Genomic DNA, 23,683 nt, shown 5'->3' with positions numbered 1-23,683 from the left:
GATAAATCAGCCTAATGCACAGAGTGCTGCAGCTCTCAGCTGTATAGCCTTCTCACACCTGCTGTCTAAATGAGATAAGACTAACGCAGTGTGAGAGAAACACTGTATTTTTTTTTGTGTGTGCTTTTTTTTTTTTTTTTATTTAGTGCAAAAATTGGACTAAATTTTTAAAATTTTGACAGATAAACCAGAAGTCTTGCCTACTGCCTACTCCATCACACTGCTTTAAACTGCCTGCTGTGCTCAAATTTTAGTCTAAACGCAACCTGAGTTGAATTACATTTAGCTGACCACATGGGTGTTGACATAGGAGTGAGTAACTGTGCATATCAGCTAACTTTCTCAGAGCCAACATTTTGCATGTAAATCAAAGGTTTAGCACATATGTAATAAATGGTTGCTATTTATGTAATAAATGCAATGTTATGTATCTAATTAGAGAAACTGAAACAATGTCAGTGAGAGCTCCCTAACTGGGAATTCTGCGGTATTAAAATACAGTACACGTGTGCACAGAGATTGAGAGGGAGGTAAACAAATGTGAAGAGTAACAGTTGGCAGCACTTCTGCAACATAGAGGGAGCTAATACATTTTCAAACAGGGAGGAAAATCCTGTGTTTGAATTTTGACAGTCTGTCCTAAGAAACAGCTTGTGACATCCTGCATGTGGCTTTAACTTCAACCTTACAACTGATCACATCACCCACCAAAATGCTGCCAGGCTGTATACGTCATGCAACACCGCTCAATCAAAAATGACAGAGAGGGTTTTTCATCCATATGGCCCCTCCCTGTTTAAAAGGCAGGATAGCAGATATGAAATATGGTCTTGATCAAGAGAATTTGTTACTGCGTCTGTAGTATTGGGCATGCAATGCAGGAGGATCGTCAGAATTCAAGCGGAATTTTTGTTTTTTTCGCCTTCCCCACCCAGTGTTACCTTCCCATGAGTTTAAAACTCCCAATCTCTAGATTGGTCTGCAGTCCTGTTATCCCTTCAGCAGTAATCTTGTCTTTCAATATGTTCTCTGGATTTTACACCCTCGTTGGCTCACAACAGCCCCTTATTGGGGGACAGTGTGATATTTCATCCAGTGTCGAGTGTTATTATTGAGCTGTGCATGCGACCTTTTCATATTTGCGAACCCTCACACCTCACCTTGTGTGCCTTGACAGCTGTATATGGCAGAATGTGCACTGTGATCCTCACTAACATGTCAACTGAATTTTCACTCTGCATCCCTCCCCTGCCCCGTTTGCCTCGTTTCAGGTTAGCTGCGTTAATGGAGTCACATGTCTCCATTAATGTGCAGGGTGAGCCGTTTTTAGGGCCGAGCATGCTTAAGAGGACACACTCATTAGTGATATTTTGGGAACATTGTGTTTTTTATAATTAAACAAAAATGGGGTGGAGAAGCCAGTCGCACTTAGCAGATTTCCATTTCACACAGCTGTGCCGCTGTCTGACTGCTATCTTGTTACAGTTAGGTAGAGCATTTAGTTTGTGATCAGACCAACCTTTTGTGCAGCTACTCTGATAGACAGTTTCATATAAAAAGTACCCTTTGTTGCTTTAGATTTATTCTTTTATCGGCTGAATTTGCATTTTCAGATGACTCGTGATATGCGCGCTGTGAATTTAACAATGTTTGACACGCACAAATACACACATACCTCAAGAATGCCACTAACCGTACAGGAGGCCATGGAGGACGAGCTGTGTGCTGTAGACCAGAAGGAGGACCATTTGGCCGACCTTAGCAGATTTATTTATTTTTTGTTAAGTAATGCTTATGTATGTTAGCCTCCTGTGTGCCCTCAAAGGCTGATGACATCTACATATGCATGTGTTTTCATGCATACACCTCCCGAACAATTATTTAAATATTCGTGTGTGTGTGTGTGTCTGTTTGTGTGTCTGTGTGTGGGCTACGTTAGGGGGCTAACGGGTTCCAGTTGCCTAGTAACACAGTTAAGGGTGCATACAGCGTTTATGGAAGTAAGTGTGTGTGTGCTGTGTGCTGTGTGGTGGAGTATATGAGATTATCATAATCATCTCACAGTTACATTGGGTCTCCCTCAGAGATGCTCATTAGCAAAGCAGTGTGAGGATCCTCTGTGACTATGGAGACCTCAGAAAAGCATTTTTCTTTACATAGGAAAACATTTTTGATAATATTTCAGTTAAACTTCCTTTACATGAAAATGCATCCAACAGTATATTATTCTGCTCGAAATAAATGTAAAGGTAAGCACAGACGTGTCATTTTCAAACCATCCCTATCAATTTCTGTAAAGTGTAAAAATGCCAGAGTGAAATCATCTTGTTGTCAAAGGTGTGCTGTATATGAACTAATGTATAAAGTAATCTACTAGACACTGTCATCATAGCAAACATGTAGCTCCACTACACCTTAATCCACAGCAGATGTACGTGTTTGAATGCGAGTTTGCAACATCACCCACCTTGTTGTGTTTCTCTGCTGCCAAAGACAGGCTTTAACATGCAGGTCTGATGTTGGGCTTAGATGCATGACTCTTTCTTTTCCCTATACAACCAAAGGTCGCGAAGAAGGCAAGTGAATAGCAAAAGTGAAGGTTGAAGGTTTTATCACATGCTTTAATAGCCAGTCGCTCAACAGCATCCTGTTTTGTGTGAAATCGAGTAAGATGTGCCAACCCATTCAGGAAATGTATGGTGTATTATCTTATCTCAATCGTTTATTCTGCAACATTACTTCTCACTTTTCTCGTTGATGGTAATTACAGGTGTTGTTGCAATTTAAAAAAAATGAATAAATAAAATCCAAGAACATTTCATCTTATCATGGTGGCTCTCACACCTAGGACGCTTTCCCATCCAGCGTGGTCATTTCAGGCTGGATGTGACCACTGCCAGTCACGGTTTGTTCCAGCCTTTTTGGGAATCAGTTGTTGTTGCTGTCGTACGCAAACTATGCCTCATTTGCAGCTAGATTTGGTACACATCATTGTGCCACATTTTAAGGTTTTTAGCTTCTGTAATGGAGAGAGGCTGTTTGTAAAGCTCAGAAATTCAACTTTCTTCACTGCGCTCACTTTTAATCATACTAGAATGAGTTTGTGTAAGAACATGAGATAAGAATAGTTAAATTGATGAACCTTGTTTGTTTGTTCATCAGCTGCTAAACCTCCAGCTCCCATATGATTTCAGGAATCTACCACTTGACCATAGCAGATGGACCCATATGTTGGATAAGTCAAACCAATATGTTTTTACATTTTTAATTTTGGCTCTGTAGGTTCCCCTCTGTGTGTGAATCTAGCAGACATGGGGCTTGTTGGTGTGACACTGGAAAAGGAAGGCCGATGTCCTTGCTTCCATGAATAATACATGGACCTACTCACTCGGCAGGTCCTGACAGCAACAAGGGATCTGGATCCAGTGTTAAGATGTTCCCTGCTTAGCGGCTGCGCCAAAGTTTATGTGTTGTAAATGTCACAGTACTTTTTCATCAGAACTGCATCCAGCTTATCCTACTAACCTGACTTTGTAGCACAAAACGGAACTTAAACAGAGACAGGGAGTTACTTTGAGGTTACGGTTTTGTGAACGGTTTTTCCTTGTGTCCTTACAAAGCTGAGTATGGAATTCTGAGGCAAGTAATTATTATTCTTTTTATTGAGGTCCTCCTTTTGCCTTCAGAACTGCCTTAAATGGCATAGATTCAACTGCATCACACAGTTGCTGCAAAGTTTTAGTTCTTCTTTGCACATGACTAACGACCGGAGGCGCCTTTCAGTGTGACACCAGCCTTTGGAACAGTGTGCCACTACAAATACAACTAGTTGATTCTGTGGACCCTTTTAAAAAGCAGATTGTTTAACAAGATTTCTGTTAAGAATAGGAATGGGAATCGAGAACCGGTTCTCTACAAGAGCCAATTCCCAGTAGTTCAATTTCTTGGAATTGTTAGTTTGAGTGCCTAACGATCCTTTTTATTGGTTCCACCTCCACTTGCACTGTAGTCAGCTGATTTCTGTTTGTGTGCCAAAGGAGGAAAATAGTGGCAGAGTCTGCAGCGTGGATATGGCCATTATGTTTATTTTTATTGCACAAAAGGATGAGAGAGTGGTGTGCAAACTTTATCCAGGATGGAAACGGCTGCATTATGTACACATAACTTTGGCTCTTTGCACGCAGAGAGCATGCTAACACTGAGCTAGATAAGACCCCAGTATGATGTTAAAGCTGAGTGAATTCTGACCCCAGCCCAGCAGCCAGACCCTGAACTTCAAGAGATGACAAACTAATGAGCAGTCAGGCTGCAGCCTGCACCTGTAAACATACCTGTTCTTTTATCGTAGAGAAAATAAAGCATTTGTAGTGTTGTTTTTGTGCGATGATTTTTTTTATTTTTTTTTTTTAAATTGATGTGTTTAAATTTTCATGCAGATTCAACACTCCCTACTTCACCCATCATTAAACTCTAAAATTGACAGTCTGATATTTGGTGACAAGTGCTCTGTATTTTTAAAGTTACTGATGAACTAATAGAGAGGGCTGCCCGGAGTTATTCTTTGCTATTGGTTTTGATCTAATTTGGAGAACGTGGAGTGTTCAAGATCTATTGGATGTGTGTCAGAAGTATCTATACTAAGATTTAACACCCTGAAAAAAGACCTGTCCGGCTGTGTGACAGATTATCTCAAACATGGCTTTGATTTACCGTACTAACACAATATGGTGCCTATCTGTAGCATTGATACCCCTTCACGGGCTAAATGGTTATGAGCTAAGATGGTGTCATCTGCTGGGCACAGGAAACAGGAGGCCGCTGATAAGGAAGTGTTTTGTGTCGCAGGACAGCCGTGTGCTCGCCTCTGATAACTCGTGCCTGGTAGACACAGACACCCTGTGGTCTTTATCAGCTTGTGAATGTGTTCTTGTGTGTAGATTTGTCATATCGGGAACATATAAGTGAAGTGAACCGCTGACCTCTCATTAGAAATAAATCTGGGTTTTCAGATGTCGTGGATATTTGATGCAGACTAACGTCTTGATTTGTTAAACAGGGGAAAATCAGAGTGGCTTTGACATCATTAATTTAAATGTACACATACTTACACAGCACATGGATAGTTTATTAACAGTGTAATAGTAAAGATGCTGAAAGCTGTAATGAGATTGCTCACGATTAATTGGCACAACTGACTAATTAATTGATCTGCTTATTGTTCCAGCTTTGTAGTACACCATATGGCAAGCATATTGCACTGTGCTTTGGAGACGGCCTTTATTTGGAGACATTCTAAGTGCTTTGAATGGATTTGTACATATTTTTAGTCTCCTGGGAAATTTGACATGCGATTTTATATTTTATTTCCAAGGACCAATGAACAGAGTTCTGTAGTTGAGTCATTTACAATATACAATGTTGTTACTGTTCTCTCAGTGCCCTTTGAATTTTATTGGCTTGAAGGTGCTATAAAAATTCAATTTGTGATCATGTGACTGTCATGTGCTTTATTATTAGAAAGAACACAGAATCACTAACGGTCAATAGAGGAGCATTAAATCAAAACTTATTGGCTCACGGTGTTGGTCTAGATGAATTTTTTCATTTATCATGATGATGAGATACACATGCTGCAGGGACCCATAAAGAATATTTATAAAGTGGATTTCAACAGTGTATTGTTTTTCTTCACGTAAAGCTTTGCTTGCAACCAGCAGTGGCTGCTGCTGTGGTCATGTCCTTTCCAACTTTCTCAATCTGTCTTTCTCTCACTCCTTTATTCCTCCCCTACTCCTCCACCACACTCGCACTCTGATTAGTCATCGAGCTGATGTAGCACAGCGTGTTCGAGCTCTGAAACCCAAAACACAACCCACACCCGTCTCTCTCTTTGCATCGTATAATAGAAAGCGGAACAATAGGATAACATCCTGTAAGAATCCAGACATTCACATGTGCATTTAGAGCTTCGTAGCCAAAATATGAGATGTGTATGTTCCCTACATTGCGTCAGTTTGAATGCAGGTTCTTACTCTTCTGATGACAGTTGTATCTTTAGTGGTTATTACATTTCACTAACTGTGCTCACATCAAGAATTACAAGAAATTCCAACTGTAACTCCTTACAGTTACCACCACAAAGCTTGTTCTTCCTAAGTCGATCTTATCTTTGCCATTTAACTAAACTGGATGGCCTTGTGGAGGAAATTAAACCTGATCGTGACTAGAATAAGTTCATAACCTTTGTCACACCTCTTGATTGTGACTCTTCCTTCTGTTAGCTGTTTGTGAAGTTTAATAGACACCCTGTGCCATTTAGCACTCATATTAAAGTGGGTAAAGTAGTAGTAGTTTGTGGTTGGCCAGTATGATCACCTGACTCTCTGTGAATGAGCTTATATAGTAATTAACAACTGGATTTGTGATTGCTTGTGGATTACTACTACCATTGCTCAGTATACTGGCCGGGGAGTGGAGACTATTTCTCATGGCAAGGGAAGAAAAGATCCACCAGACCCCTTATGATAAAAAAGCACAAGTAGACAACAAAGGCTGTAAGTTATATTTATGTACTCGTCTCTGTGTCGCTCTTCTGATAACTCCTCTGTTACTCCCTCCTCCACTCTTTCTTGTCAGCTCTCATTTCTCTGCCTTTTACTCATTTTTTAAAAAACATCTACATCCATGGCAGTGTTTTCAGAGCAGGAGCAGTTTGCTTCATGTTAGGTTTGCTACCAAATGGAGCTTTGTTTTGTAGTTGCATCTATTTCAGGTATGGCTAGAAAAGAGCAGAACAAATTGTACCATGCTTACTGTGGGTCTGCAGCTAGTAGCAGGTAGTCCAGGCCTCTGCAGGCTAGAAGTAGTGTCCTTGACCTAGTTACAAGTGGTGACCATCAAAATCTATGACTACATTTCATGCGGAGATTTATAATGATATTTATTTGGTAGCATAAATATCCTCTGACTTAGTGTTTTTGTGTGTTTGATTTATTGCTCTTTGTTTGGTTTTGTTTGCTCAGTCTTGGGCTAATGTTGTTGCAGGTGCACAGTGCACTATGCATTTGTCATTGTCACTTTTTAGCTGTTTTTTCCCCTCATGCTCTTGTATAGAACTTGGGCCTGTCAGGCACTTGACACGTGCACACTTGTGGTTGTTTGCTCATAATTTTCATTATCTAACAAGATAGAAAATGCCATCAGCTAAATGTCTTGAAAGACAATGTCTCACCCATGTCTTCTCTTGCTTTTTCTTTTTGTCCAGTCGATGCTGATGAGATTAAGAGGCTAGGGAAGAGGTTTAAGAAACTCGACCTAGATAACTCTGGCTCACTCAGCGTGGAGGAGTTCATGTCGCTGCCAGAGCTGCAACAGAACCCACTGGTGCAAAGGGTTATCGACATATTCGACACAGATGGGAATGGAGAAGTGGACTTTAAAGGTATGCAATAAAGCTGTCTGCTTGTGGGGATTTGACTAACAGTAAAAAAAATCCTTTACACATTTGTGACTTCAGCAACAAACCTGGTTCTTAAGTGGAAGTTTGCTTTGCTTTCATTCTTCTAGTTTACTCATGGTTTAAGTATTACTCTCATACCTAAACACATGGAATCAATAGATACTGCCTGCTACAGGGGGCCTGGTGTGCAGTGAGCCAAAAAAAGCAACAACATAGGAGGAGACGTGCTGCAAATTCATTTTTGATAGTGACTATTCATATTTCACCATTATGTAAAGCAGTAGCATCCAGGCTTCCTAAAGATATGTGCGAAATAGCCTACAGTACATAGCTTGGGTCAGCCAGTACAATAACTAAGAGTAATACCACTGCAAATATGGCACATATTGTAGTATTTCTTTGAAGAAATACTACAATATGTGCCATATTATGTGCCACATCTAAAAAAAACAAAACAAGACTGAATAAAGTTCCTTGAATCCAACAAGCTCATTCAGCTCCTCTCCGTCTTGTAGAATCCAGCATCCTGTTCCACTAATAAGACCTGTTGCTGGTTTTCAATGCTAAAACCATTTATTTTATTTTGTTTCCAGTCCATTAAAATATTCTGCCACCTGCTTTTAAGGTCATTTGCATTTCAATGGGGCACAAAGTCCACATTCTGAACACGTCATTCACACATGATGGGGAATTGCCCCTATTGCATAAAGATAAGGATTGCTTTTATTGGTCTGCATGTTTACAAATGTGCCACTATCTTGGAAATTCAGTCATAGTGCAGGCTTAAAAATAGCCCAGGTTCGATATCTGTGGACTTTGCAACCTGGACATTCTTCTGTACAGTAGTAACACTTTCCACAAAAAAAGAAAAAAAAAACATATATAGAGAGAGAGTTAATGAAAAGAATTATCATCATAAAGTTCAAGTTTAACAAATGAACAGTTCAGAACAGTGTATGTCTTTGTCTATAAATGAGCTCTTCTGTGTTTTGATAATAAACTTGATGTTGTTATGCTTCTGTATTGTGTAAGTTTTTCTTAATATACTATTTAAAGAGCAAATTCCATAAAATCGAGATGTTTCTAAAATGCCATGTTGAAGTCAGGACTGTGTGGGAAGCCTGGTTTAGCTGTAAACCTACAGCACTGATTGCTGTTCTGTTCTCTTTTCTCACAGAGTTTATCGAGGGTGTTTCACAGTTCAGCGTTAAGGGGGACAAAGAGCAGAAGCTTCGATGTAAGTAAAGCTGCTTCTTCGCTTAAGTCACATGTAGCCATGGGTAGTAGAACAAGTTTCTTATCCTCAAGCACATCCATTTGTTTTGTTGCTTTGGGAGTAAAACCAGTCAGGGGCTTTGTCCCCTGTGACTCCCCTCTTCTGTTTGTCTCACGTCACCTTGCTGCTGCAACACAAATTCCCTTGGGGTAGTATGTCCTTTATAGTGCACAGTGTTAACCTTTTGGGTCACCTTTCATGAGCTAGTCAAGTTTTCTTTTTTAAAAAAAGGGAAAAAAACAACCATTTAAATATTAAAGAAGAGTTAAAGACTATATATAATAAAGGCTGATTGGTTTAGACTTCCAACTACCTGTGCTTCTGCTCCCTCCCCTCCCCATGCCACTCCCTGCACCACAGTTGCTTTTAGGATCTATGACATGGACAAGGATGGCTACATCTCCAATGGCGAGCTCTTCCAGGTTCTGAAGATGATGGTAGGCAACAACCTGAAGGACACGCAGCTCCAGCAGATCGTGGACAAGACCATTATCAATGCAGACAAGGACGGAGACGGCAGGATATCCTTTGAAGAGTTCTGTGCAGTAAGTCAAAGCCCTCCTGGGGTATTTTGGGGTGGTGACATTTGTGCTGATGCAGCCTAGTATGTTGGAAGCAAATGTCAAAGGGGCGGAAAACTCTGGAAACACAAACACTTTTTGCTTAGGCTCAACGGCATTGGGTTTCAGTTTCACACTTCCTTGTTGAAATGTGGTGTCAAGGGCTGTAAACATAGCCTGGTGTGTACTTACGGCATTTGTAGGAGGATCTGTGTCATCCAGCAAATTTAAGGTCGGCAGTGATGAGCGTTATTTGGTTTGTAAAAGCGCTGACCCAGATCAATATTCTCATTGCTGTCGTACTGATATGCATAAACTAACTAGAAAGTATGTGGCTGTAATTATCTAATTTAAGATCACAGATGCAAATGAAGTTCTCTCAATACAATTAGTGTCATCTTGTTGAAAAGTGTGATACACCGACTCGTCTGTTGTCGGACCCCAGTGGAAATGGCTTTGCTCTGAGACATATTCTAAAATGAAAGACTCCACTTCCAACTGACAGACATGAGCCCCACATTTGACAGCTATATCTCTGGAGCCATGAACTAAAATGGCTCTGTCCTCGTGGGAGTGTATTTTCAGAGTGGTGCAGGAGAGTATTAGATCAGTTTTTTTTTTTTCTTACTGAAGCAGTGCAGCTCAAACACTTCAAGGTTCAAGGAAAAGGCTCCATGACATGATTTTATTCTTGCTTTGTAGTATTAGCAACACTGTTGTGTAAAAGTAACAACGGAAGAGAAAGTGTGTAAAAATAAGAGAATAAATTTAGTAGATTTTCTCAGGATGCCGTTGATCCCATTGTTACATTTCGGCATTTCCACAGCAGTGTTACAGCGAGAACTTGTTGTTGATGCGGTCACTCATAGTGAAACTGACATGCTTGTTGATGGTTATGTGGTGAATGAAACGTTACCAATATGAAATCACTTTACAATGAGGTGAAGGCCGTATATTCACAGGTAATGTACAGTAATCTGTTTACCCTCTGAACCAACATGTTTATTTTTAGTCAGTTAAAAATACACTGAGTTGTTTTCTCAGTATATAAGGTCATAACAGGTTACCTTTTAATGGCAGTAATAAAAAGATGACAACTTTTTAAAAATAGCAGTACCAAACATTGGTGTTCTTCTATTGTGCAGGTCAAAATGTTTTTAAGGGGCCATCTTGTTTGGGCATGGGTGCCTTAACCTGAGACGGATTCTGTTGCAGGTCTCTTCCTGGTAAAAGGGAGTTCTTCCTTTCCACTCTTGCCACATGTTGTTCATCAGAGATGATTGATTGTTAGCTTCTTCTCTAATACTTTTGGCTTTTTACTGTTGAACGTAGCACATATCAAAATTTATTCATAAATTTTGCATATAAATATAAAGCTCGGGTGCTGTTGTTGTGAATTGGCACTTTATAAAGAAAACTAAACTATGTGAACTTTAATGCTTACCTCCACAGCACTAACAGCACTCTATTAAAGATTTTCTTTTCTATTCCTTCCTTTCGCACTTTCATCCAGGTGGTTGGTGGCCTCGATATACACAAAAAGATGGTGGTGGATGTGTGAGCGCTCTCCGCTTGCTGAATCCCCCCCTTTGTCCTCGACTCTCGCTTTCTCCACCATCTCTGAAGATCTGCTCAAGACGTCCGGCAAAACGCTCTCTGTGTAAATCAATGGAAGTATTCGCTCTCTTTCTCTCTTTTTTTTTTTTTCTTTCTTTTCTCTCTCTTTCTCTCTCTCTGTGAAGCCACTTTTTCTTTTTGAGAAAAAACAAAACAAAACACAGGCCTCGTGAAGCCAACTTTGAAGTGTTATTGAACTGTAAATCCTCTCAATAACCCGGTCGTAGCACTTTAAGAGACTGAAGGACATCTATTTGTAATTCGCAAGAGCATCTCCGGTTTTGGATGAGGGGGGGGGAAGGGGATGCGGTGAAGAGGCTGGTTGGCTTGTTCATATTTCATCCTTTCATTTTCTTTTTTTCTTTTTGTTAATTGTTATTTTTGATATTTATTTTTTGTTCTTGTTTTTTATAAAGAAGAAAAAAAATACAAGTATATCTATGGTTGTCTCGTGAGGGGAAGTGTGTAGTGTATTAACACTTGACTTGCAGCACAACTAGAAAGTGTAGGGTATGAAGTGCCAACCAGAACATATCCAGAAAACCAGTCCAAGTTATTACCCATCATCACAGCAGTCATTCATGCCAGACAAATGGGCTCGTGACGCTTCCAACTGCTCGACTACGAGTCATATTAGAAGCAAATCAAAATAATTTTTTTTTTTTTTTGTTCTCCATTTTAGCTTACGCACGCAGTTTTGCAGACCGGTAAAGCTTCCAGTCACTCCTAGGAAAGCAACTCCAGTTTTATTTTCCTTTCTTTTTTTGTATTAAGAGTGGTAGTTTTATTTATACTTAAGAATGTGTTTATATTGTTGGAGATAATCGTTGTTTCCTGTTATAAAATTATAGATAGAAAAATTAATGCCAAGAAAATGTCTTTTGAAAAATAATTTGTGGCTGCAAACTGATACATGGTTTACTCTTGTGAAGCATTTTGCATAGAGCAGTGTGCATCTTTAAGACAATCTCCAATGCAAAGATTAGCTCTGCACTCACACTGACTAATGAATGATGGTGGAATCATTAGTATTTCAAGACTTTAATGTTAGGAACAGAGGCTGGACAGACTTGGCTTAGAACTGAGAGTGAATAATGGTGAGATTACAATTTGTGCAAGGACATAGCAATTTAAGAGACTTATCTGCAGGCAGCGTGTTTTTTTTTTTTTTTTTTTTTTTTGTTAACCAGTATGTGTATATTAGGTAATCAAAGTGTGCTCAGCTTATTTAACCGTAAGTGGAGATGGCTTTGCCTCCGCTTAACAATGAGCCCTTCTGAATACGTCTCAGTACAGCACAGGATGGGTCAGTTTTCTTCAGCGCAACACAAACACTTAAAATCTTAACATGTTGGCATAACGAGTGTGCAATGGGTAGACTGTAAATTGTAGTTTTTTTTTCTTTGAACGTGTACATTTCAAAAGTTGGCTTCTTCTCCCACTTTTTTTTCTGTCACAATCAATTCATTTTCTCACCCTCTGACCTACTAACAGGGAGAAAAAACATAACTTCAGCCAGATTTTTATTTTCTAGGGAAAATGCTTCCTACTGCAAACAGCATTGGGATAGCTTTGGTTTTGCTTTTGGAGGTCAACTGCTGGTTTGAACAACAGTTTTCAGTCAAGAGATGTGCATCTGGAGTGCTCTATTTTTCCCCTATCCCAAAGCTCTGCACGGCTTGGGCCTCCCTGTGCTTGCATGACATGGAAGTATATTTTTTGTTGTGCATGTAGATCAATTTTTTGAAATAATCCTCTTGTTTACACATGGATGGTGATGTTAATATATTTAAGAATTTAATGGTATACAATATGGATGTTGCCAAACTTTGGTAAATGTACACATATTATGAGAGGTAATCCAACTGAACTGAACTACATGTAACTTTTTGTATTTTACCCGGGTCAGCGAGATGCTTCGATTCCAGTAAAAGTTGCATATCTGATCCTGTCTCAAACTGCCACACACTGTACTCAGCTTAAAGGGGAAAATTTGATGTTTTTTTTTTTTTTCCTTTTGTATATAAGTATTTGTTAAATGCAGTTCTGGCTCTCTGTTCTCTGTATAGTTCAGACCGCGCTTTAGTTTGTAAGTGCTACTTTTCTCTGAGGGACTTGGGTTCTTTTTAGTTTGTGTGGGGATATGAGAAGATTTAAGTTTGAGAACCTTTTTTTTTCCTTTTTCTGCATGCTGCATCTTATGCTGTGGGACTGTTGGAAACTTGATACTGTATGAAAAATAAAATTTAAATAAACTTTGAAATGTTGAAAGTATTCTATTTGACTGTCCTTTTTTTATTATTATTATTTTAAACCTGACCAAGATGTGACTGACTAGACTTGTATCTTCATTCACCAGGAAAGAAGAGTACACACATGCTTCGTTTAGTTTTTTTTTTTTTTTTTTTTAAACACATTTGCACAAACACGTACTTTCAGATATCCTTATTCCCTTAATGCACGTATCATAATTTTATTAATCATATTTGATACCAGCTGATTCAGAAACCACGAGATTACAGAAGAACCCGAGGTATTAGTCCAAAGGGCAGTGACGGTCTCAACACAGATCCCACATAGGAATTCCACCAGCCAATAGGGGAAGAGAAATACATATGGTAACCAATCAGGCTTCAGGTTTAGAATCTCTCTGCAGTCCTGCTAGCCACCACTCGGATGTTGCCATAGACCTTTGAAGGTGGACTTCCTGTAGGGGCAAAAGGGATTTAAAGGTCACTTCTCAGCACTAATGTGTAAACAAAGAGTTCAATTCCAAATATGGTTAATGCTAGATTCGATGGATTTGCTGTCAGGTGACTGATGCTCTGAACACTGGCAAAGGCTGCACAGCAGTTAAATAGGTTTGTTCAGGACTTGGCTAAACTGTTTGTTCAATGTTTTAGGGTTTTTCTTTAAGCTGACTGTCAGCTTATAAAAAAAAAAAAAAGTAAGAAATTCGATTTTTGCACTCCTTACGGAAAACATTAAGTGTTATAACAGGTCTTTTTAAACACCTGATTCAGAAAAATGGCTTCATTCCAATGCTTTATTGCCTAGCCTCTTTTAATTTAGGCACTTTTACTGCTGCATTTAAGTATATATCAAAATTGAAATCCATAAAAGGATTCACAGGGGAGTCTTATAATCTAAATTTCAATGTTTAAATGAGTACCTCAAAGTGAATAAATTAGTACTTGTACTTCTCCAGGAGTAACGGTATTTGAGACAGCAGAGTGTCCAACCAGCTCATCCAATAAAGCACCACCTCAATAGCATCAACCACATGATATACTGTGCTATAAAAACAATGCTCGTCTTACCTAAGATCAAGTTGCATATCGCTGTCCGGGCCATCTTGATATTCTGGAAAGATCCTAATACGTGAACTTTTCTGTAGACAGACAAAGCAGAGTGTTCGCAGTTTCAATGAACAATGAATACAAGGCACATAACTAGAAAACATACTGCAGGTATGGATGTATGCGAAAGGTTGTTTATATTGTCTTTAGAGTACCCACAAAAACATCTGCGTGAAGAGGAAAATAGCATTTGTGTGACAAAAACTGTTAGTAAGTAATATATGATAGTATGTTTATGCACTTATTAACAAACCAAATCAGGCCAGTTTATTTTATTTTTTTAAGTTTAATCCCAAAGAAGTAAAGCTCTTCTTTACAGAGTTTCTTTGCAAGATCTGTATTGAACTCCAATACTTATCATGACTAAAACAATGCAAGAGAAAAAATCCCAATCTAAATGTTTGATTAATGCTGCAGTGAAACCGTATCAACTTCAAAAAGGTGGCTAAAGAAAATTAATGAGGGATTAAGAAGCAAATGATGTGAAAAATTAATTAGTAATTTTACTGTAGCATATCAAAATAGTGGATTTACTCACGTGTCTGCAAGCACAATGCGAGTCTTTGTGACATTTTCAATGGTGAATTTGGTTTTTCCTCCCTTCCCTGCTATTCTTCCAATAGCTCTGGATAAGTGGTCTCCCTTCAGAGGTTTCACTGCCAAAACATGGGAGAACAATTAAATAGATCTCGAGAGGTTGAACATTGTATTCTTCATGCAGCAGGGAAAGAGAACTGGTAAGAAATTATGACGACTCTAACAGCAGCCACAAGCGCTACGGAGGTGGAAACTCACCGTCTGTGACATCAAAGCTTTCAAGGAAGAGCTCATCTAATCTAATGAGAGCCAGAGCATCCTGAGGGGAGAGAGTGTGAATGTTACATCACGAGTGACAATCCAGCAAGGCTCAAAATTAACAATAAAATACTGTGACAGCTTCTAAAGATAATTTACACATTTAGACAAAGCAAAAACAACTACAAGTCACTTTATGGAGGCTACTGACAGGGAGGAAACTTTTATTGTATTAACAATAGATTATTTAACTACACTGAGCTGAAGTAAGTTTCAGTCAAGTGTCTCTACCACTGTGCCAAAACTTGACTTTTGGCTTGACAAATACACATTCAGTACAAAAGCAGTCAGGCAGAATTAAAACATGCAGAAAACTCATGTACTTACTTCAACCTGAAATCCAAGAACAAATGCTTTAACAAAATCAGCTGCTCTTTGGAGTGAGGTGATGTCCTGTGTTTCTTTACATGTCTGAAAGAAAGAAGGCATATTAGTCATATCAGAGATGAAATACTGTATATAAGCATTGTAATAAATAGGCTCACCAAATCACCGAAGTCTACATGAACAGGAGAAGCTTACCTTGATTTCAACATTCCTTGTTTTGAGGTTGAATCTAACTTGAAGTTGTAGGTTCTCTACAATAGGAGTGAAAATCTTCAGCCAGTTATCTTTCAGCGGTGTGTATCTGTGAGCTGGAACTGGGATTTTGCGCATCTCATCTGATCCCTTAAAAAAACAAACAAACACAAAGAACATTTCTGATCATACGGTGTAATGTTAGCAAAACTACTCTATGACATTTGGTTAGGATTTATCAGAAAACATCTTTGCTTTGTAACCCGAACTCAAAGCAATGCTGCAACTAATGTAACATGTTTACGATTGTTTAATGTGGTAACTTTTTTTCCACTTAACTGTCTGATCTTTAAATCATCAGGAAACAGTGAAAAAAATGTCATCATAACAGAAACCACTAATCCACAACAGAAGTAGAAAGAGAGATTGCAGAGTACATATAAACAGCAACCCCGGGTTTCTATTGTGCCTGACGGTGCATTTAATTACTGAAACATTCATATGCACGCTTAATTTCAAAGTTTCTAATTAATCCTCTGAGTACTGGACTGATATTAACCACGAGTAATTTATGCGTTTTGTTTTCCTAACTGTATTTTTGCTTTAGTAGACAGTGCTTTAAACAGTCAGAGTACTGTGAAATCATAAGTATTATAATAACAGTCACGACCTAAACACAGTATTTGTTGTGTATTTGAATATTCTACTTGGGCAACCACACTACCACAACAGCAGCTTTATTTAGTGTATTCACATGACTACACCGCGCGTGCGCATAATAGTTAATGGTTTGGTCGGGGAAGCTACTTTGTAAACATGACAAATAACATTAAATGTACAGTTATTGGTATTTATTTGACAAAACCGAGAGAATACACAGAGTCTATATATGCACGTGGTGTAGTTACCCGTAATTTGTCTCCTGAAATGGGCGGAAATTGCGGTCGTTTGCTTGCCACGGGCTCCTCTGTGTCCATGCTCGCTCCATCTTGTTCACGTTTTCGCTTCTGAGACTTTTTTGACTTAACCTTTGTGAAAGAATCGGCGTCATCTTTGTTCTCAATGGGTACTACAGAGTCCGGGACTGGGTTTTTGTCGGTGTCCATCTCGAAAAAAGTTTTTAAAATCAGACTTTGAGTAGAAACCTAAGCAGACTGTGAACGGAGACGCGTGAGCATGTCCTCGTGGGACGAAAAGGACCCAAACAGCCACATCAACGACGCCTGTAGATTGAGAGGTAACAAAATTATTTTATTATAACTATCTATGATGTCTCTAGTTGTCTTTAGAATTGAATGCAAGCTGTTTATATATTTTTGCATATGATTTTTGTACCAATGTACATAGATATTTTATTGAAAGATACGCATTTTGTCAGGCATCTGTTAAGGCAGCCGCTCGCTCAGCTGTACCTAGTTTGTTTTGGAAGAGAGCGACAGTTGTCTAGTTTTTCACGCCGATATCAGTGTTTCTTATAAAAATGTCATCGCCGCTGTCCAAGCCTCAGATTATTACGCATATTCAGAAGAGTTTGAACTATACGGTTTTTGACAGTAAATGGATTCCCTGCAGCGCGAAGTTTGTCTGTCTGGGAAACTTTCCTAGTGGAACCGGAGTGATTCAAATATATGAAGTTCACCAAGGCGAGGCTCAGCTCATAAAGGAGGTACATTAACGTTCTACTCTTGTGGGCCTTTGTTCCTTTCTTTTCTCTCAGATATTTCATACAAACGGCGTACAGAGCTAGCTAGCCCGTCGAAGAGTTCTAGAAAAGTCTGGCAAGGGTGTTTCCATGACAACAATTTGAAGGCAGCCCGTTCATTATTGTTCTACTGTAGATTATCCTATAGTTGGCATACTTTATCCAGATTATACTTAAAAAGCAAATACTACAGCATCACTTGCAACGATTAAAAGATTGCTACGCTGTCACCAGTGTATCGTACTACAAACAAAACTTACTGTTGTAGTTTTGCGCCATGGGATGTGTGCCAGGCATCAAGATACAGATAAAGGAGAGTAAACGTAACAAAACGTGTATAAACATGATTCTTTTATACTTATCTTGCCTGTTTGTTTCAAGTGTAGGTCATTTTGCTGCTAAAGCTTGAATCAAGAGTGCCTACATGATACAGTGCTGTGAAAAAGTATTTGCCCTATTCCCAATTTCTTATGTTCTTGCATATTTGTCACGCATGTTTCAAATGATCAAGCAAATGTTAGTATAAGACAAGAACGTCTTAGTTAAGGTCAGTGTTCATGATTCAATGATAAGAAAGAGAATCGGTAAAAATGGCATCTATGGGAGAGTTCCGTAGTGAAAACCACCGCTGACCAAAATGAACACAAAGGGCCATCTCACGTTAGCTAAAAAAACAAGAAAACAATCAAACATGGTGATGTGATGGTCTGGGGCTGTTTTGCTGCTTTTGGCCTGGACGACTTGAATTAATAGGTTCAACCAGAAAATCCTAAAGGAGAATGCCTGACTGTCAGTTTATGCCCTGAAGCTCAAGCTCACTTGGATTATGAAAATACATTTTCACTGCACTCCTTCCACACTGCTTTTCCATTATATGCTGAATTGTCCCATTCACGAAACTAAACAAACTCTTACCTCTGTGATATGTTTCAGGTAGAGAAACCTAAAGCTATAAAATGTGGAACATTTGGGGCCACGTCTCTTCAGCAAAGACACATAGCAACAGGGGATTTTGATGGAAATCTCAATATATGGTATTGTATACACCAATTGTAACTGTTGTACCTGTAATAGCAAGAATCAAACTGGGAAAGCAAGGTTTAAATTCTATTTTTAACCAAAAAACACTTGTTGTGTTAATTGTAGATCTTATATTCAAATCCCAAAGACAGTTATAATTGGAATGGAATAGAAAAAATGTAATGGAAATGTTATTTTAAAAATCTGTTACGTCGACATTAGACTTATTCAGTACTGATGTGCTGTGGTTCACAGGAATCTAGAGACCCCGGATGTGCCCGTATATGCTGTAAAGGCCCACAAAGAGATCGTGAATAGTATTGATGGTGTTGGTGGTCTGGGGATTGGTGATGGTGCGCCTGAGATCGTTACTGGAAGCAGAGATGGTAAGAGCATTTAAAAAACAAACAAACTAGATTGTAATTACTTTTCAGTGCAATGATAGTGGGAAAGTAAAGTACACGAAAATAAGACTAGATCCTACATGATTGTATTTTAATAGGTACAGTCAAGGTGTGGGATCCCAGACAGAAGGATTCCCCTGTAGCCAACATGGAGCCAATGGAAGGAGAAACCAAGAGGGACTGCTGGACTGTTGCTTTTGGTTTGTAAAATATTCTTCAGAAACTAAGTTGATAGTGCTGGTGCTTCCCCTACTTCCATGGTGTGCAGAAAAGAACATAAGGTCTGAAGAGGTTAAGGCTCCTGCAATAGTTGTGGTAGTATAAAGGACACTGTTACAGCTTGTGCCCCTTAACAGGGTCCTCACAGAACATTATTTTCTTGAGGACCGAAGTACCAACATCCACAAGTAAAGTTTAAAAACATGCTCTCCACTTTATCTGTATCCACAGAGACAGGACTGTAATGCATTTTTGATAGTGATAAGAACTGATACAGTCATAGGTTATATTAATTCTAAGAAGCAGTAAAAAAATATTTATCATATATTCTATTGTGTACAATTTGAGGGATTTCTTTATACTTAGTAAAGGGGATTATTTCTCTGAATTTTAAACAGCAGAACAAAGCCCAAATTCCAGCTAGTCCCTTGGTCAAAGGTACAATGTCAGGAGAGAGTATTCAAACTCCAGAGAGAAGCACCCTGTTCTGGGTCAGACAAAGGACACTCTGTGAAGCAACAATGCTAACCTATCAGCCACCATAAATAAAGCTGCTGTAATGCACTGCACCTAACCGATAAGACATGACAAACAAAACTTTTGTTTTTGTTTGTTTTTCATGTATACTTTTTTAAGAACATCCTGATCCATGCCCTCCAAACACAAAAGGTGCAAACAGATGGTACAGTGGAAAAAAAAAAAAGCACATGAGCATGAACACCTATGGAAATGCAGCCATAAACCTATGTTGTGCCTTTGTGTTTGTTTTCAATGATCTTTCCCAGGCTTAAAATATCCTTTACATTTACATTTCAGGTCATGCCTTTAATGATCAGGACCGCTGTGTTTGTGCTGGATATGACAATGGTGACATCAAACTCTTCGATCTGCGGAATATGTCTCTACGGTGGGAAACGAACATTAAAAATGGGGTGAGGTGAAAGAAAAAATTGTCAGTATGTGGCATATATACATTTTCTACTTTTTTTTCTGATTCAACCAAACATGAATCAAAATAGTTAAAGCTAATGCTTTTTTTAAGGGTTGAATTCTTTTGGCACATAATATTTCCTTTGCACAAATAACAGATTTTGAACTATAATGCAGACAAAAACGGTGTGAAATGTGGAGACAGAACTGAAAATGACTTCCCACATCATTTACACTGCACATAAAACAACAGGGCAGTCTGAGGTGAATACTTCCTCACATGCCATAAGCAGTACAAAGAATTGCTCTGATTTTATTACATGGCTGTCTCTTTCATTCAGTTCCTCTTGTGTATAAACCTGCCAGAAGTCATTATGCCAAGTTCAACACATTCTACTGCATGGTAAAATCATTTGTGATGGAGCTTTGCCATGTGGTAAATATCCAGGGAGTGACTCATTTCTATTATTTTTTTTTTTCTTGACTAGGTATGTTGTGTGGAGTTTGACAGGAAAGACATCAACATGAACAAGCTGGTGGCCACTTCACTGGAGGGAAAATTCCACGTTTTTGACATGAGGACCCAGCACCCTACCAAAGGCTTCGCCTCGGTTTCTGAAAAGGTAATTAACCTGGGTGGAGTGACTCAGATGGATGTTTGGCTGCTATGTATGGGGAAAATGTCAAAAGGCTATTAGAACTATTATTGTTATTGTTACATTTGTGTGGTATAGAAAGAAATGGGGGCAAACGGCAATTTGACCGTTTTTATAGCTGGAAGTGTTTGGGGTCATGTTTGTCTAACTACCTTTGTGTAACCGGCCCGAAAAATGAGACTGGGCATGTTAGGGAAGAGATGTGTGGCTTTCTGTGGGAAAACGCTGGAAAAACTACACTTAAACCAGGATTAGTGCACGGCCAGCTTTCCAAGTGTTAGCTAGGCCCAGGAAATCCAGGGGCCTGGCTTTCTAAATATTTGTCCAGTTCTTCTGAGCAATCAACAGTTGGCACACCAGTGTCTCCAACCATGAGTCATAAGGTTCCACCAAGAATTTCAGACTAAAATACAACATGGACTTTACAAGGTTCAAGGTTCTTTATTCGTCACATGCATAGTTATACAAGTATAACGCACAGTGAAATGTAACCTGACATTTCACTGACACGCCCCTCGACTTGTGCAAGGGGGGGGGGGGACATTATATATATATATATATATATATATATATATATATATATATATATATATATATATATATATATATATATATATATATATATATATACACACACACACACACACTCACTCTCACTCATTAGGTGAATGTGCAGTAGTAGCATGTATGCAGCAAGCAGGTGAATTCTGTACATTAAGTGAATTAAATAAGAATAGACAATCTGACTATTTTACAAAATAGACAAAATGAACATATATAAAATTAAAGGAATTTGAAATGTACATTGTGCCGGTGGGTTTAGAGTGTCTAGAAGAGAGTCCTGTCTCAGTCACTTATAGATGATGTGAGAGGGTGAGGGGGGTTGGTTTAGGGCCCGAATGGCTTGGGGATAGATGCTCCTCTGGAGTCTCTCTGTCCTTGCCCGGATGATGCGGAACCTTCTACCGGATTGCAGAAGTTGGAACAGTGTGTTGCCAGGATGGGACGGGTCCTTCAGTATCTGTGCTGCTTTAGTCCGGCATCTCCTGGTGTAGGTGTCCTGAAGCGGGGGGAGACCAATCCTGCAGCAGCGTTCTGCTGTACAGATCACTCTCTGAAGAGCTTTTTGGTCCTTAACACAGCTGTTCCCAAACCAGGATGTGATGTTCTGTGTGAGGATGCTCTCCACAACGCCTGTATAGAAAATCCTGAGGATCTCAGGAGAGACCCTAAACTTCCTCAGTTGTCGTAGGTGGTACAGGCGCTGCTTAGCCTTCTTGGTCTGGAGCTGAATGTAGGCAGACCATGTCAGGTCTGAGGAGATGTGGACACCGAGATACTTGAAGGACTGCACCCTCTCCACTGGAGCACCATTGATGATAATGGGCTTGTAGTCTCTGTGCTGACTCCTTCTGAAGTCCACCACCAGCTCCTTGGTCTTGCCAAGGTTCAGCTGGAGATGGTTGTCCTGGCACCATGACGCCAGATTCTTCACTTCATCCATGTAGGCCGCCTCATCGTTGTTGGAGATGGCGCCATTAATATCATGGTATTGATGGTTATTATAGTCAAAATTTCAGTCATTTTCAAAGCATCAAGAGCAGCCTCTTTCACGTGGATTCCGAGGTTTTTCTGTTTCGCTTTTTAATGTCCTTTCGTATGTCTAGATATTTTGTGTGTTTTAATGCAAAATATTTTTTGGTGGAGATACTTCGCATATGCAAAACAAAAGCTTTTTCAAATTCAGTTTGTCCAGCTGAAGCAAGGAAAATGAAGCATTTTTGGCAATGGAAGCAAGGGAAAGATGCAATGTCAGAGATCGGACTATTCCACTGATGATATAAATTTAACTTGTGTTTTGAATTTAAGTCTATACCAAAGAAGAGTCAAAACAGGAACCTCTAAAAACAGCACAAGTCACACTTTGTGACTGTTATCAGTCTAAAGTGGTTGAAAGGTTTTCTTTACAGTCTTTCGGTACACTTTATGTACTAAACATGACTCTTCTGTTTTAGGCTCATAAGTCGACCATTTGGCAGGTGAGACATTTGCCTCAGAACAGAGACATCTTTATGACCACAGGAGGAGCCGGCAACCTACATCTATGGAAATAGTAAGTAACCAGTCAAGTCAGTCAACAGACACCATGTTCTTTCCTGTAAACTGTAAACTAACCATAATTTTTTGTGTTTTGATGTCATTTCCAGTGAGTATCCTGCTCAGAGATGCAAGAAAGACTCTGATGGTGTTGACGTAGGTGTAGCTGGATCTGTCAACCTCTTACAGAATGTCACTCTGTCTACTCAGCCAATTGCCAGCCTGGACTGGAGCCCAGACAAGCAGGGCCTGTGTGTGTGTTCGGGTTTTGACCAGTCTGTCCGTGTACTTATTGTCACTAAACTCAACATAGTTTAACAACTGCACTGCATAAAAGACTTTTTGTGATCTGTGCAGCCTAATATGGGAAAAACAAAAAACAAACAAGTATCTGTAGTGCTGCACCACCCATGTGTAAGTCACAGGCTTAATGATGAGTAGTCTTTTAGTAGAAGACACCAATTTTCTACTGCAAGTCCTGGAGACTGCTCATGTCCATTTCAATCAATACTCCTTTAAAAAGTATTTTAGATTAACTGGGAAACTTGAGTTTGGCCATTTCTTCCCCCTATGTTAAATGATATCCCTAAAAAATGTGTATTGTCTGGCTGAGCCCTGCAGATGATATTATCCTTTACTGCAGAGAAGTATCCCTGTAACGCAATTATACATTTCCTGTAAAGTCTCTATGTGGATGGAAAAATAACTGTAGCCTCTGGCTTGGAATTACTGTGGGATCAAGATTTATTTTCTCTCATCAATTTCTGTTTTTGTAGGAGGAAACTGAAACGTTTTCCGTTGTTGCACTGTCAGTGAACATTGTTGTAGTTCACTTTTGTCTATTGTTTAAGTTGTGGCTTTTGACATGACATTTTTAAGAGGTGTTTTTCCTAATTAAATCTGTATTTGAATAAAAAAAAAAGATTTCTCAGTTGCTTTAACCAAATACAAATGGCTTATTTCATACTGCAGTAGTAATTGTAGTCAAGATAAGTAGTTTTGTTTATGAA

General features: G+C 39.1%; 3 protein-coding genes across 3 annotated transcripts in view; 2 read left to right on the top strand and 1 right to left on the bottom strand.

Moving 5' to 3' along the window:
• Positions 1–11,344, top strand: part of ppp3r1a (protein phosphatase 3, regulatory subunit B, alpha a) — a 29,111-nt gene extending 17,767 nt beyond the window's left edge. The window contains exons 3-6 of the mRNA XM_085427408.1: positions 7,265–7,441; positions 8,637–8,696; positions 9,096–9,280; positions 10,809–11,344. Coding sequence (XP_085283534.1) covers positions 7,265–7,441; positions 8,637–8,696; positions 9,096–9,280; positions 10,809–10,856 — 470 coding nt within the window. The 3' untranslated portion in view covers positions 10,857–11,344. The remainder of the gene's footprint in view (positions 1–7,264; positions 7,442–8,636; positions 8,697–9,095; positions 9,281–10,808) is intronic.
• A 2,025-nt stretch (positions 11,345–13,369) lies between these two features.
• pno1 (partner of NOB1 homolog) lies at positions 13,370–16,856 on the bottom strand. The gene is made up of 7 exons (XM_085427406.1): positions 16,554–16,856; positions 15,649–15,795; positions 15,454–15,537; positions 15,067–15,127; positions 14,810–14,927; positions 14,233–14,303; positions 13,370–13,619 (listed from the first exon to the last, which is right to left on the bottom strand). Exons 1-7 carry the CDS (start codon positions 16,749–16,751, stop codon positions 13,552–13,554), a joined length of 747 nt encoding a protein of 248 aa, XP_085283532.1. The 5' UTR covers positions 16,752–16,856; the 3' UTR covers positions 13,370–13,551.
• Positions 16,857–17,044: 188 nt separating this feature from the next.
• On the top strand, positions 17,045–23,595 carry dnaaf10 (dynein axonemal assembly factor 10). Its single transcript, XM_085427405.1, has 8 exons — positions 17,045–17,311; positions 18,281–18,381; positions 18,623–18,753; positions 18,870–18,971; positions 19,807–19,922; positions 20,409–20,543; positions 22,592–22,689; positions 22,784–23,595. Exons 1-8 carry the CDS (start codon positions 17,126–17,128, stop codon positions 22,989–22,991), a joined length of 1,077 nt encoding a protein of 358 aa, XP_085283531.1. The 5' UTR covers positions 17,045–17,125; the 3' UTR covers positions 22,992–23,595.
• The last annotated feature ends 88 nt before the right edge of the window (positions 23,596–23,683 follow it).

The sequence above is a fragment of the Rhamphochromis longiceps genome, linkage group LG13 (assembly GCF_057381845.1).
Source record: "Rhamphochromis longiceps isolate RC_006_pf linkage group LG13, R_longiceps_female_GT1.1, whole genome shotgun sequence".
Taxonomy (NCBI): domain Eukaryota; kingdom Metazoa; phylum Chordata; class Actinopteri; order Cichliformes; family Cichlidae; genus Rhamphochromis; species Rhamphochromis longiceps.
This window is presented reverse-complemented; position numbering and strand designations above follow the sequence as displayed.